We start from the raw sequence: 16,801 nt of genomic DNA, 5'->3' as shown, positions 1-16,801 counted from the left end.
TCATCTAGCTGGCTTCTTGTGCGCTGGCACTTGCTACGGCCCCCCTCCATTGAAAACATGAACATAGGCTAAAACCCATTCAAAACATGAACATAAAAAAAATTAATTAAAAAATTAATAGCTGGCTTCTTGTTCTTCACGCTGGCGCTGGCGCTTGCTACGGCCCCCCTCCCGGTCGTGCGCCAGTGCAAACCAGCGTATGGCGCACTGGTGGATTTCTGTGTCTGTTACCTGGGCCGTTACTGGACACTTGCGTACTGCTCCTATGAAAAAAGAAAATATGTTAGTGTGCTACTGTAGGGCATCCTATGACCACAAGGATCGTCAGACAAGCTGTTGCTCATCCCAAATTGTCTAAAACGAAAAGGACACCGTGTATTTTCTTTGTTTTTATTATTGAGCACATATCTTTGTGTATGGAATGCGCTACATAAATCCAGACATCTTATGACATTGATACAGTGTTGATTTTCCTTCCAAACCATCAATAGCAACCTAGTGATAATATGGGCAATTCAATATCATTAGCCTATATGCCGTGGATATCTGGTGTTACATGGCAACTGGCATCCACATTAAAGGATTAGTCCATTTTCTTAAAAGAAAAATCCAGATAATTTACTCACCACCATGTCATCCAAAATGTTGATGTCTTTCTTTGTTCAGTCGAGAAGAAAGTATGTTTTTTGAGGAAAACATTGAAGGATTTTTCTCATTTTAATGGACTTTAATAGAGCCCAACATTTAATACTTAGCTCAACACTTAACAGTTTTTTTCAACAGAGTTTCAAAGTACTATAAACAATCCCAAACTAGAACATAAGGGTCTTATCTAGCAAAACGATTGTCATTTTTGACAAGAAAAATAACAAATATACACTTTTAAAGCACAACTTCTCGTCATGTAGATCCGGTCGTGATGGGCCAGCTGACCCCACGCAATACGTCATGACGTCAAGAGGTCACAGAGGACGAACGCGAAACTCCGCCCCAGTGTTTACAAGTGTGTTGAAAGAGGACCGTTCCGACGTTGTTGTATGTCAACTGATACTAATTAATGTCTTTGTGTCAGTTTATTGGTTACAATGGTCCGCAAATGTGCGTTTTATATATGTAACACGTGACCTCCCTACGTCACTACGCATTTACGAAAAGTTGTGCTTTAAAAGTGTATATTTGCTATTTTTCTTGTCAAAAATGACAATCGCTTCGCCAGACAAGACCCTTATGCCTCGTTTGGGATTGTTTATAGTCCTTTAAAACTCAGTTGAAAAAAACTGTTAAGTGTTGAGTTATACATTAAATGTCATTAAAGTCCATTAAAATGAGAAAATCCTGCAATGTTTTTCTCAAAAAAACATAATTTCTTCTCGACTGAACAAAGAAAGACATCAACTTATTGGATGACATGGTGGTGAGTAAATTATCTGGATTTTTCTTTTAAGAAAATTGACTAATCCTTTAACCACTGATCTATAATAGATCAGTGATGTTAAAGGAACACGCCCACATTTTGGGAATTTAGCTTATTCACAGTATCCCCAGAGTTAGATAAGTCCACACATACCTTTCTCATCTCCGTGCATGCTGTAACTCTGTCTGACCCAGCCCCCGCTAGCTTAGCTTAGCTTAGTACAAAGACTGGAAGTGACAAAATAACGCGAACATTTTCCTATTTATGTGTTGTGATTTGTATAGTCACACCGTGTACAAATAACAAGGTGATATGAGAGACAGCCATCTTTTAACAGTATACATACTGCAAACTTTACTCTCAGAAGGCAAAGCACTGCTACTTGGGCGGAGTGATTTGCACAACTCTGACCGAACTCTCTGCTCCTCACCAGGGGGCTCATAGATATATACACTAGATGTCGTTTTAGGGCTCTGAGCATGCGTCAAAACCGCCGCCATCTTAGAACAGGGGTCTTGTCATAGGAAGTATCTAGGTAAATCTGCTATCTCCGCCTGTACAGGCGGAGTGTACTAAAATAAATAAATAATTCATGGACGATGCCGGACGTTTGTGCTGCGTATGGATGTTAGGGCTACTAGCACTATGCATTACAGTTAGAAAAAGTAAATTTTCATAAAATCAAAACTTAAATTTTTTCCTGGACTAAATGCTAAATACATGTCTGACTGTTGAAACGAACCAAAAGAAAACCAAGAAAATCGCGTTCACGAAGATTTATGGTGATTTTATTTCTGTTACACCATTGCCTACAATGATGCTGATGCGGGGGTTCCCCTGTTTCAAGATGGCGACTCTGTTCGGGCCAATGAACTGCTGTAGCCAAGGCGACATCTAGTGTACATATCTATGCAGGGGGCTTCTCGGGTGCTGTGAGAAAATCACTCCGCCCAAGTAGCAGTGCTTCGCCTTCTAAGAATTTAGTTTGCAGTACGTATACGGTTAAAAGATCGCTGTGTCTCATATGACCTTGTTATTTTTACACGGTTTGACTATACAAATCACAACACATAAATAGGAAAATGTTTGTGTTATTTTGTCACTTAATGGGAGCAGTTTGCTAGCTGGAGCCATTCACTTCCAGTCTTTGTGCTAAGCTAAGCTAGTGGGGGCTGCGTCAGACAAAGTTACAGCACGCACGGAGATGAGAAAGGTATTTATGGACTTATCTAACCCTGGGAATACTGTGAATAAGCTCAATTCCCAAAATGTGGGCGTGTTCCTTTAACTGGCTGCATTGGTGACGTTTCACGAGTGATGACGTTTCTTCGACAGATGTGGTCACTTGCAAATTTGTCACTTTCTGATGGAAACTGAAGAGACAAACAAATAGAAATATACATGACATATTTAAATGTCAAAATTGTCTGTAGTACACTACATGCACTGGGTCATATATAAACCACCAAACCTGCAACTGTATTCACGCAACGCGCCAGACAGATTGAGTGCACGAACCGAGACGGGAGAGGTATGATTCAACTCGTGAAAGTTAGGGTAAGAACATTAATACTGGCATTGGGTGGCGTGTTCCTTTAAAGCTGTTAACGTCATTATTTTGATACATGATCGCAACAAAATAACTATTTTTAAAACACTAAGAAGGCTCGACACAACTTGAAACTTTGAGCGAAGTATCATCAGTGTCTCTACACATTAACTCCCTGTCTGAAAAATCCAGCATCAAACCAGCATGGGAATTATGCTGGTCTATGCTGGTTTAGCTGGTGGTCACCAGCATACCAGCACCAAAACACAACATATGCTGTGTCTTGCTGGTATGATCAGCATTGGATCCCTGTGCCAATGCTGGTTTGGTGCTGGTTTAGCTGGTGTTAATTAGCAAACCAGCACCAAAACACAACATATGCTGGTCTTGGTGGTATGCTGTTTTTTCAGCAGGGCTCGAGCATTGAGAACATTGTTCGTTTACACATAGTTAACTAAAAAGAAAGGTTCTGGACAGGAGTTCATGTGTAGAGACACTGATGATAATTCCCTCAAAGTGTCTAAGTTGTGTCGAGCGTTTTTGTCTTTAAAAAATAACGATTTGACGTGATCTACAAATAGAATAGTGCCTGTCACCAAATGTTGACTGTTTGTCAGAGTGAATGGAGGGGCGTGGCTTAGCCATAGGTCAATTGCATAATGTAATGCCTTCTTTCAATAGACCTTTTGCGAGTCGACGTCAGTTACGTCACGCACGCAATGTGGTGGCAGAAAAACAGTGGAAATGAATGAGACACGAGTGAAACGAACAATATAACTCACTAGAAAATGTCTTGTTGTGCTGTTCAGTGTCAGAATAGGAATGCCAAAATAGATGACCTTCATTTTTATAGTATACCGTCGTCGAAGACACCATTTGAAGATAAACGTAGGTGTTTATGGTTACAATAAGCCCTCAACCGGACAGACTGGAGTGATGAAATCATTTGGAAATCTTAATTAGAGTAGAAAATAATTAGAGAAGATATCCGGTGTTCTGTCGAAGTCTGATCCCTCTATGTGTCTCTTGTAGCGTTTTTATCACGTTGCGTTTAGAATTTATTTAGAAAGATTAAAGATTTTAATGAGTTCATAATATCAATAATATTACCATTTATTGAAGTTTTCATATTTTTTCGTTTTCTATTACTTCTTTTTACCTTCTATCTTAGCCTATGTCTTCTTCCTGTTTGTTCTAAATTATGGTGTTTACTAATAAATATATAAACATAGAACACACACACACACACACACACACACACACACACACACACACACACACACAATGTAAAGTGTTAATAATATATAAACAGGCCTATACAAATTAATTTGCATGCAAACATAATAGGTGTAGAACAAACACATAGGCTCAAAATAAGGAATACATTGAAAACAGGAAAATGATGAAATATTTAATAAATGATATACAGAATACATGCACACATATCAGTAGCCAAGCCATTTAAACTTTTAATTTATTTAAAAAATAAACGTAACTTGGTGAAAACATTATTAAGAAACATTACACTTAAGAGAAATATAGAGGAAACAGACTTCTACAGAACACCGGCTCTATAAAAATCACAGTTTAACGCTAAAACACTTCACACCCCTATTGCGGAGCTGTCACTTTCTGCAACCAGTTGGGCTCCGCCCACAAAAAAAGTAATCTCCGTTTGCAAACACGCAAAAGGTCTATTGCACATTTCAGATTGACTTCCTATTTGATTTTCGCTACATATGCTTCCATACATAACGGCCAATACATGTGGTGGTGTAACAAATGTACTTTATGATGGAAAATTACTTACTGGTAAGGATTGTTTTGGAGGCCATCTTCTGGAACCCGAATTTTCCATGGACACCCTTCCAGTTCACCTTTTTGGCCACGGCACAGCTAAACATTTTGGCTAAAATGTTCCATGTGACCCTCTTAACGTCTACACCACCAACGGAGGAGAGGGAGATCACCTACATGGAGATGGTGGAGGAAAATGTAGGTAAGTGTCATATTTTTTAAAGGAACACACACACATTTTGGGATTTTAGCTTATTCACCGTATCCCCCAGAGTTAGATAAGTCCATACTCCATACATACCTCTTTAATCCTGGGCATGCATTAACTCTGTCTGATGCAGCCACCCCTAGCTTAGCTTAGCACAAAGACTGGAAGTAAATGGCTCCAGCTAGCAGACTGCTCCCAATAAGGGACAAAATAACGCGAAAATTTTCATATGAGACACAGCTATCTTTTAACAGTGAACATACAGAGAACTATATTCTCAGAAGGCGAAGCACTGCTACTTGGGCGGAGTGATTAGCACAACTCTGACCGAACTCTCTGCTCCTCAGGGGGTGGGGGGGTACTGCTGTGAGCAAATCACTCCGCCCAAGTAGCAGTGCTTCGCCTTCTGAGAATATAGTTCCCTGTATTTATACTGTTAAAAGATAGCTGTGTCTCATATGACCTTGTTATTTGTACACAGTGTGACTATACAAATCACAACATATAAATAGGAACATTTTCGTGTTATTTTGTCACTTATTGAGGGCAGTCTGCTAGCTGGAGCCATTTACTTCCAGTCTTTGTGCTAAGCTAGGCTAGCGGTGGCTGCGTCAGACAGAGTTAATGCATGCCCGGGATTAAAGAGGTATGTATGGACTATGGACTTATCTAACTCTGGGGGATACGGTGAATAAGCTAAAATCCCAAAATGTGGGCATGTTCCTTTAAATGTAGTCAAAAATAGGTATTTACCATAGCATGTTTTTTCCGGTCGTTTGCCGGATCCCGGAGCCATTCCTCCAGACGTTGAAGTTCTCCCTCGCTGTCTATGGGGAACTGGAACTCTTCCGGCATTTCGTGGTTGGGGTGTCCTTCCGTGGTAAGTCTATTTAAGACTATGTTGACGGTGGTGGCAAGTTGTGTTACTTGCTGCTTTATATTTTCAAGTAAAAGCAGGCCATGTAACTGTGCCTCTGTAAAATATTATGTACAAAGAAGCCCAAATGTGGATAATATAATTTTTCCAAACAGTTGTGTTCATAATGACCCTATTGTCTTTGCATTGTGTCCTTTTACAGTGTACATTAGTCTTACCTGTGCATCTAATGGGGCCAGTACCATTGCTCACCCTAACAGAGGGCCTGAAGAAGAAGCCCTGTTCCCTACGTTCACCATCTAATGGAGCAAAGGTAAATAAAGACATTTAGAATCTTCCACAAGGTGCAACCAAGGTCAGTTCAGCATTGAATTGTGAAGGGGTTTTAGTTTTGCCCAAATGGTGTTGCCATTAAAGGTTCCCATAGAGGTTTTGTAGTCAATTCACCAGAAAATGAAGGTAGTTCAGGAAAGAAGTCACAGGGGGACCCTTGGTTAATTGCTTGTGAGAATGAGTGCTCAGTTGGACTCATTAAAGACCCATTGCCTAATTTTAGTGACAAAGACAAGAAATGGAAACAGCTTTTTTAATGTAAGAGCAGTTACATTAAAAGAGTACAGTGACTTGCATAACTAATGGACCTCCGTAAAGGTGACAATATGAAAGACTGATCTACCTACCCATGCTTGGGCCTGACGCTGATATTCCGGCCTGTGCTGACTCCTTTCTCACGCTCCAGCTAATGTCAGTGAGTGTATGTTCCTGATAGTTGTCACCTTATGGAAGATATGTAAAATATATTCACAACATAGAGTAAATATGATTTGGTTTTCGGCCTTAGCTACTGCACGGCTCCTTCCTGTGCAGTAGCTAAGGCGTACTTTACTCGGTTCCTGCTGGACCTGCCGAAATTGACGTAAACAGTATGCTGAAACATTGTCTTAAAAAGACAAAGGATTTAAACTACATACACAACTATGAAGGTAAGTTGTGTTACCCTTAACTTCATCATATTTGTTTGCCCTAAGTACACCTTGAATAGTGCTGTCGTTATTGTTAAATAGTTAACTGCAGTGACTGTCACTAACCGTAATTGAAACCCTGTTCATCTGCCCATATTGAATAAAAGCTATGGGATTTAACAAGGGCTTTTTGAAACATGTACAAAATAGACATAAAAAAGAAAATACACTTACAGTTGGGGAGTGGTGGTAAAGGGGGTACAGCAGGTAATGCCAGATGTGGGGGATATTTTTCCTTCACAGTTCCTTTGGACATGGTTTCCTTTGACACCACTATGGGGTCAGAATCGCTGTCATATCTAGAACTGACAGAAGAGAAATTACAGTGCATCTCAAAAAAGTTCAAAATGTATTCAAGATTCACTCCTCCTTAACTCATTAGCTGTGTTCAGACCGGGCCAGGCCAGGCCATGGTCATTTCCGGGCAAGTTGGTGCCAGTGGCCTCCTAATAATACAATGCTGCTGGTAAATAGTGTGTGTGTGCGTGTGTGTGTGACTCGTATACTCCATTTCTCCATTGCATACTTTTCTTTGCGTCGTCGTTTTGGATCCTCCTCAGACTCAGACTGTAGGCATTCAGTACCATCTTTGAGATATTCTTTTAATTTTAGGGTGGCGGCAGTGTACTCGTCTAATTAGATGAGAGAAAACAGAAATATACATGGCATGGCACAAAACATATTTATGGCTAAATGTTCTTTACACTAATTGACCAAAAGATAAAGTATGTATTTTTTGGACATTTTATATCCTTATATCACTTGAGAGACTAGCATTTCCCATTGGACAGTTGTACGTCAATACGTTTTTCAACCCCTGTCCATTCCACAAATGATTGACAAAATCTCCAAAAATGGCCAAAAAAACCAACCAACCTTTCTGAAATAGGACCCGGACATTAAATAGCTTCCATCCAGGGCCTGGCTCCTCGCATCTAATGCCAGCCTTGCGATTTTTTTCGTCAGACAGGTAGCCAGGCCAATAGCACTTCCCCTCCTTAAGCCATTTACTAGGCACAACATTTACGGCGTTTTCTTCCGTAAAAAGAACTCCACAGTATTTCTAATAAAAATGTAACAAATAAAATACAATTTGAACAGCAGTGCTCAATTGTTTTACAGGTTAGATTGTTGACACACATCTGACTTTCAGAATTTTAAGTAGCACTTTATATGTCCGCTACTCCATGGAGCTGTGGGGTGAAAAAGAATTTGTTGCGGTGGAGAGGGATTTTGTGTGGAGAACTGCAAGTTCTTCTCACAAAATCCAAAATCCATCTCCACCACCTCACATTTGTTTTCACCTCTCTCTCTCTCTCTCTCTCTCTCTCTCTCTCTCTCTCTCAGCCAGGTGAAAAAGCTGATGCAGCCAGAGGAGAGCCAGGGCTTGGATGCAGAGGCCCTTAGAGAGGACGCTGTGGACAACAAACCTACTCCTAATTCTAACCCCCCCCCCCAACACACACACACACACACACACACACACACACACACACACACACACACACACACATTCTGGTTTCCATGTTTTTTGGGGACATTCCATAGACGTAATGTATTTTATACCATACAAACTGTATATTCTATTCCCCTTACCTACCCCAGTCCCTAACCCCAACCATCACAGAAACCCTTCTACTACTTCACATTTTCAATAAACATCATTCTGTTTGATTTATAAGCATGTTTCCTCATGGGGACATCAAAATGTCCCCACAAGGTCACAAAAAACACTGGTATTCCTATAGTGATAATTACCAGGTACACACACACACACACACACACACACACACACACACACACACACACACACGTACCTTGCAAACTGATTGTAGTAACTGGAAACAGGAAAAACATATTCAAACTTGATTTTGACTTTGATTTGAACTTCATTAGTTTTTAGGTTTTAATCTTTGGTGTGGAATAAGGAAAAACATATTCAAACTTGATTTTGACTTTGATTTGAACTTCATTAGTTTTTAGGTTTTAATCCTTGGTGTGGAATAAGGGGATAAACACAGTTGTTCCTCTGTAAGGCAGAGCCAGGCATTTCTGACTTATATTTACAATTTTTGTAAATCTAATTTCGGAATCAATCACTGATGAAGTAACAATGTGTAAGAATCTAGAATTCATAGGGTAGGTGAAGAATGGATTAGTGGCCTTGTATTGGTTGTAGGCAATGTAAATATCATCCTGGCACTGAATGATGTTTCGAATGCTGCACACATTGCCACAAATGAGAAATGTATTGTCACTGGACTTTGTGCTAATAGTGAATTTGTCCATTTTGATTTCATCATATTGATGACAGACCATCATTCCAGCTGGCACAGGGCCACGACAATGCTCCTTTCTAAACTGTGGTACATTTTTTGGTTCCTGGTGGCATGAAGAGTCTTCTGAGATTCTTCTAATTATCTGAGCCAAAGGATCAGAAGGTTTGCGCACAAATCTTTTCAGTTTGCCTAGGAAATTTTCAAAGGGAAATGCAGAGATGTTGTCTAGACTGCCAAAGTTTTTTGCATCTTGTGCTAAATGGGTCAATCCATGAACATTGTAAACAACTTGATCTCTTCCATAGATATCACTGAAATGACCAACGAATGAATGGAGGAGGCTGTTGGCATAGTCACTGTGTGTTGAACAAAGGCTTGGAGATACCAGGATGGACACTGCAGTGGATAGCAGGAGGAAGTTGGCATAAATGGCATCACTCAGAACATCTCGCAACACCACTTGACCAGTATATAACAGAAACTGACGGTATTCCGTCGCCTTCCACCTATCAACTTCTTTTAGTGACCTTGGTTTTCTGGCAAATTCTTTAGGAATGTATGAACTCATGTTAACTAGTTCATCAGAGATTTTGTTTACATCTCTGGATGGTAGGCGTGCAGTCAATGGGCCTTTTAGCCATAGATGAATGAGCCGTCTCACCACACCCAGGCACACCAAGTGCATGTAATCAAGAGGAACTTGAGAGACCATCCCAACATCTAAACCCATAAAGGGGTGGGGACCCAGGTGATGGTCTTCATCTAGCTGGTCAGAAAATGACGCATCAGTTCTCAGGGTGTTATTCTGTAGGGGATAAGTCATTCGATTGTTGACGTACACACCATTGTGAGTACATTTGTCACAGCCATGATATCCATTAAAAGCCTTTGTGTTTTTGACAAATGATCTAGCTGGTGTGTCACAGATAATTGAATGTAGCCTCATTCTAAACCTTTTTCCCTCAAAGTTAAACCCTTCCTGGAGATGGGACAGTTCACAGACAAAATCTGTTAGTAGTTCTGTGGACATGGGTTTCGACTTGCCTGAAAACAGCCCTATCACAACTGGCTCCTTCATCGGAAAACTAACTAGAAGACCCAGAATCGGCCATAATTGTATGCTGGAACTCTTGAATAAAGGCAGTCCGTCAATATTGATTTGAAGCTGTAAACAGCAACCATCAACCAAGTTGTCCTTCCACTGAGAGAGGCTCTTTCCTAAGGCTTCAACAATGCCAAAGTAATGATACAAACCATTACTTATTGTTTTAACAGTGTACACTGTTTTTGTCCTTAAAAGGGTTCTGGCATCCCTTGGTAGATCAGAATGGTAAACCGTTAAGATGACCAAGAGAGCAGTGAGGGCTACATGGGAAATTCCATACATTAATGCCCAATTTGAAAGGCGATTGGAAAGGTTTTCAGATTCCTCGCAATCAGAAAGGCGATCAGTAAGGTTTTCAGTTTCCTCACAATCAGACATATCTCCCAGACTAACATTGTCATCAGAACTTCCCTCTGAGACAGAAGCTAAAGCAGCTATGGGATCTAAGACAACTGTTTCATCTGCTGGTTCTACATGTTCAGGAAACTCTGCAAGATCTTTGGGAGGGACAGTGACTACACATAGACCCTCACCAACTCCCCCTAACTTTCTGCTTAGGTCCACCCTTGCTCTCCTCCTCAATGTCGAATTGGAAACAAGTGTCTTGCGTCTATTCATTGTTCAAAAATAAATTCTTTACCTGTGATGTTTATGTATTTGGAAGATTTTGAAAATTAAAGGTTGGAATTTGAGAAGCTGAGATAATGGCAATGTTAATTCTATGTATTATACCTTCATCTCACAAGTTGACCACATGTGTGCAGCATCTGGAAAAGAAATGGAAAAAATTATTTTATTTACAATGAAAAAAGTAACAGTGAACAATGCAACATTTGGCACATGATAAAATCACAGTGTTTTCACGGTTATTTATTTATTCATTTGTTCATTTTTATTCACATGCATTTACTACATATCTCGAAAGGTCAGTTCAACTAATTCTTTTTCTTTCTCTTTTCAACTGGACCAATTCATCAGTTAGCTTTTCTATTTAATTTTCTCACAATAAATGTAAATTCAATTATATGTACAGGCTGTAATTAAATTAAAAGAAATTAAAAGGTAGCCTAGCTTTAGGGCTGTGCAAAAAATCGACTGCAATTATCATGCACGTGTCATCAGTAAAGCCGGTTCGGTGATTAGTATTAGGAGTTATTTTTTGGACCCAACATCCAATAGGAAAATTCAACTGCAATAGCCACCGTTCAACCTGATGAGGGCAGCACTCAGACGTTTTTACACCATATATTGTAGTATTTAAACACTTTATGTCCAAATGTCAAAAAACTTACAAAAATCAATGAACAGCACTAATAAATGCATCATTCTTACAGACCATTAACTATAAAAAGTTGGTTTAGGATAGTTACTCTTTAAAGCAGAAGATTGTAAAGCAGACTCTGTGCTCAAAGTGATATGCTTTTTTTTATTGGTTGTTGCATTAAATCTTACCCAGATACAACAGTGCTATTTTCTGATTGGCTATTGTGTAGCCTCTTTTTTTATTGGCTGATAGGTTGCAGGGAGACGGGCTTGATAGAGAGAGCGGTGCGGCCAAATACCTTTTGGGCGCTGCAGCATATTAAATATATGATAAATGGTTTTTCTGCGTGAGAAATACACTGGCTGGAGTGCATGACAAAAGACTGAAAGGCCGGCTATTATCAGACCCCCCCTCGCGGCCTCGAAACACTACCGGCCCACCGGGAAAAGTCCAGACTCTCCCGATTGCCACAACGCTACTATTCACAACGCGTCTCAGATGAACATTTGGAAACACAAACAAAACACCACACGCAGTAAAAGACAGAATATAATGCATGCACATTGCGCCGTGAAAGCTTTAGCCAGAAACTTAACTTTATGCTTATATTAGGACAGTGGCCGTTTCTCAAACAGAAAGCTGTAGCCTCCGCAGGTCGCATATCCAGGATGCATACGTCATCAAGCAAGCCTTATTTCAGTTAACTAAGCATTACATTCGCAGATCATAAGCATATTACAACAATTTACGATTAACTAAATACAATAGTGTAAAATTGTATAATTGTTAATATTCTGTAATAAGACAGTCTTTATGACGTATGCAGTTTACAAATGCGACCTCCTAGGATGCAGCCTTTTGTTTGAGAAACGGCCAGCACCTCCACGAGAAAGGCATTTTATTAAATGTTATTTTGAAGTATTAAAAACAACGTTGTTTTAGGATTTTTTTAGAACGAAATGGTTGGTAATTCACGATAAGTTAGCTGATAGCGGGATGGGGCGAACTAAAACTTAAAGCGGAAACTTGCATCCCATAACACTATATTCACCATAATCACACCATTGCCAACGAAATATAGTATTTTAAAAAAACAATATACGTACCCATGTTAGCATCCATCATGTGCGCCAGTGCCGGTTTTTTCCCCACGATGTTCGCAATTTTTTTCTTCCCAGGACGGCAAAACAGCTTGGACCATTGCACCTGGATAGTGGACAGTTGCTAAATTGCTTTTTTAGTTATGGGATGAATCTTCCATTTTAAGACAAGCCTATACTTTGTTAGTGAATTAATCATTTTTGTGTAGGCTATACGTGCAAGTGTTCCATTGTAAGATTTAACAAATCAGGGTTTAATAACGAAATATGGCAATGGGCACCCCCACAAAAGTTTTACTTGCTCCATTCCAACGGTTTCTGGCTATAATCCGTGGTACGGATGAGGGACAGATCAGCATCACGTCTCTCAAACGGACGGACCTCACTCACTTGGCGCGTTCGGCTCTGTTCAGTAAACCAAGTTTTGAGGTGGTCTGGGTCCATATTACAGATGTGGGCCACATCAAAGAACTGTCTTTGTGGAAGCTTTGGTTCTGATGTGGTAAGTAGATCTGGGCCAAATCTGCTGACTGTAGAAAAACAGCATTGAAAAGTCTAACTATACTGAGCCAATAGTCGCCGCAAGAACCGACAGCCAGATGACGTCAAAGTTCCGCGAGAGCTATATAAAAGCAGAGTCCTCGTATGATTTCGCGAATCGCTCTCGCGGTACTTTGACGTCATCCGGTTGTCCATTCTTACGGCGCCGGATGAAGTCGAACAAGCCCGGCGGCGGGCAGGGGCGTGTCTACGTGTTTATGTATTTTGTTAATATCAAATATTCAATCATCACAAACTTTGCATTATTTGAAAGCTTAAACACTCAAGATTCATGTTCTGAACATGTTTTTGCAATCAATACACTGGAGTGAATAGGGTTAAATGAAATGGAGACGGACCGCATATAAGAAGGCATGTTGGTACTCACATATCTTGCCATATGGTTCTGATAATTTCTGGCAATTACCAAAAACTTAAGCGTACATTGCAACGTAAGGGTCCACTCTTCAAAAAGCATCCCACGTTTTAATCCAAAACAACGAATAATAGTGAAAAATCCCGCAATATCCTTTGTTTACATCCGCTAGTATCATGGGTATATTCTATCAAATATCGATGTTTATCAGTGAAAATCCATCTCTTCCGGTTTCTTAGACTGTTCCGATGAATATCCCGCCCTATTTGTCTGTTTTGTCCAATCAGATAAGGTTTAACAACTTTTGGAAAGCCAGGTGTCATTCAGCGCACCACAGGCTTTTGACTGGATTACGCCAAAACGAAGCCAGCCAATGCATAGCCAGCAAAGATTTGATTGGCAGTGTAGTAACCAATCATGAAACGATTACATGGATTCACCTTACGTCAGTAAAAGGTACTTCAACGGAGATCTGCGTAGTTCAAGATGACGCATGCCCAAAGGTAGGCAGCAGCAACATAGCGCACTGTTGCTGCTAATAACATTAGCTCGCCAAGTCGCTGAGAAGCGATTCATCCGTTTTCTTCAGGGGTTAGATTATAAACATTTCCATTGTGGATCGTAGACTGCAGATGATCTTTTTTTGTGTTCGGAGTGTTTTTGGAGAAGGTGATTGATTGCACGATCGAGGTGCAAAATGACCGGACCGGAAGATGCTCACGGAGAGATGCCGGTACACTGCGCTCCGACACAAGTTTGTTGGTAAGTTTGTCTTATGTACATTATGTAGTTACAGTTTTTGTTTCATGTTAGCCTTTTTTGATTATAAAAATAACAGTGAGATGACTAAGACACGAGTTTTTCATGGGTTCATTTTTCTATGTACATGTTAAAAATGCATCATATTTATGGCTGTATGAATCTGAAACATAGAATATACAAACTAAAAACAAGAAAATCAGATATGTGGGGAAAAATGAGTATTACGTGCAATGCTGAGCACTATAACCATAAGTTATTTGGCAAACATCAGGCATTTGTATTATAAATATAATTCATGTAATGTGTGTGTGTGTGTGTGTGTGTGTGTGTGTGTTTACATATATATGTATATATACATATATAATATGCTCATGTATATTACATAATAGTTTCTAATACAAATAGTTAATGTTTCTAACTTTTGACTCAAATTAAAATCCTCTTTTGCTTTGTGTTTTCTCCTTGATGTAAAATAGGCCTTCAGCTGACAAAGATGAGGACTGGAATCTGGAGTCCATTCATGAGAGACAAGTATTTTTTTATAATGTGCAAATGTTTTTTTTTCTGAAATACTTTTTTCTATGTGCTTTGGTGGGCAGAGGAGTTCTGAATTGATATACATAATTTAGTATGTAATCCTAACTCATTCTCTATTGATAATCATGTCATTTTGTTATCATGTGTCTATTTGGACTTTCCACATTTTTTGAAATAAAAGCTCACAGAAACTACATTTTTTGGAGTATCATTCTCAAATTTGAATCACAACATGGTCAGACATTCAGTTTACCTATATGGTGTCCCCTTCAAACAAGTCCTTGAAGAATTATACCATAATACTTTTTTCTACAGCAGCCAGTTGATGTCTCTGTTCAATACCACCTGGGCCTGCTGTGAAAAAAATGCTCCTTCTTCCCATATCCGTATCACAGGTTTGGGCCAAATGAGTGTTTTGTATTTTAAACGCATCTCCTGACTTCCGGTTGAGTTGCGGAAAACGGACCTGGGACAAATATGTAATCCGGTGAAAAAAACAGCATTGCTAGCAGAGCTGAAATCTTATCAGGTGCTGATCTGGCCCACAGTCAGATACCGTATGTCCGCTACAGACGGATCTAAAGGCTTTCATGCGGATCCGTCCCAAAGGAAATTGTTATCTGGGGAGAAAAGTTCGCGTCTGGTCTGAGAGAAGAGATAAAGAGTAAACATATGGATGCATATCACATTTGATTCTGTCAAGGGGCCCTTTGTTAAACTTGTGATGCTACAACCAAAACAAAAGTGATGAGCGATCGCAGGAGGGCCATCCCGCAACTCAAAGGCAAGCACAAATGTTTTATACTGTTGTTTATTAGCTACATTACTTGATATAACTTACTATATAAGCCAAAATAAACCAGCGATGTCCTGTACTGATTGCCTGAGTAACTTAAGTACGTTATAAGATTGATAATAAGTGTACAATTTCAATGTCCTCACATTACATCAAGTATGCTGTAATGTATTTACTGTAAAGAGGGATGCATGACTGAAGAAATGTAGTGCACTTAATGTGAGACAGTGGTGTTACGTCTACTAAATGTGTTTTCAATTAATGTTTCAAATGAACAACTTCACGTTTTTAATATGCATTATCATATTTCTGTTACTGTATATTAACTCTAACAACCTACTGGACTCTAATACTGGAATTTTTGAAATATTAAGATTATAACTTTTTTAGGATTGGCTTATATAAGAATGTTTATATCACAAAGTTATGCTATATATTTGTCAGCATGGCACATTCAAGTACACAATGACACGTGGATTAAAATTAAATGGGTTTAAATTAAATTAAATGTAGATTTCATAAAATCTCATGGCATTTAGTTGAATAAAATTAGACTAAAACTAAACCAATTCAGATGACAAAAATATGACTAAAGCTTAATTAAATTTTAGTCAAAAGACTATGACAATGTTTAATCTGTGTTTGTTCTGCCAGGTAAAATTTTGTTTGATTTGTTTTCTATATTAGGAAGTAAAACATCATAAATAAACTTTCTTGGTTTTCACTGACCTACAATGTCTCTTTGTGTTGAGAACTAGTGCATCTTTGAGCCAATATTCAGTACGAGTAAAAATACTTAAGTAGGCTACTTTTAAATTGGGTTACTTTAATACTTTTACTCAAGTCGTATTTAAATTGGTGACTTGTAACTTGTAGTGGAGTAATTTTTACAGTAATGTACAGTATCTGTACTTTTACTCAAGTATGGCTTTCAGCTACTCTTTACACCTTTGCTTATAGGGAGCAGTTTGCCAGCTGAAGCCATTCACTTCCAGACTTTGTGCTAAGCTAAGCTAGCGGGGGCTGAGAGACAGAGTTACAGCACGCACGGAGATGAGAAAGGTATGTATGGACTTAACTCTGGGGGATACGGTGCTAATAAGCTAAATTCCCAAAATCTGGGCGTGTTCCTTTAAACAGTCTGATTTATGTTGTTCTGTTGGAGCATACCCAGA

General features: G+C 39.3%; 1 protein-coding gene across 1 annotated transcript; it reads right to left on the bottom strand.

Moving 5' to 3' along the window:
- Window positions 1-45: 45 nt before the first annotated feature.
- LOC129445951 (uncharacterized) lies at window positions 46-12,958 on the bottom strand. Its single transcript, XM_073867596.1, has 11 exons — window positions 12,622-12,958; window positions 10,984-11,018; window positions 7,744-7,930; window positions 7,394-7,499; window positions 7,042-7,172; window positions 6,526-6,621; window positions 6,293-6,391; window positions 6,064-6,144; window positions 5,722-5,942; window positions 4,774-4,933; window positions 46-263 (listed from the first exon to the last, which is right to left on the bottom strand). Exons 1-11 carry the CDS (start codon window positions 12,638-12,640, stop codon window positions 115-117), a joined length of 1,284 nt encoding a protein of 427 aa, XP_073723697.1. The 5' UTR covers window positions 12,641-12,958; the 3' UTR covers window positions 46-114.
- Between the last annotated feature and the right edge of the window lie 3,843 nt (window positions 12,959-16,801).

This window comes from Misgurnus anguillicaudatus, chromosome 5 (genome assembly GCF_027580225.2).
Source record: "Misgurnus anguillicaudatus chromosome 5, ASM2758022v2, whole genome shotgun sequence".
Taxonomy (NCBI): Eukaryota; Metazoa; Chordata; class Actinopteri; order Cypriniformes; family Cobitidae; genus Misgurnus; species Misgurnus anguillicaudatus.
The sequence above is the reverse complement of the archived record's forward strand: the minus strand, read 5'-3'. Positions and strand labels throughout refer to the sequence as shown.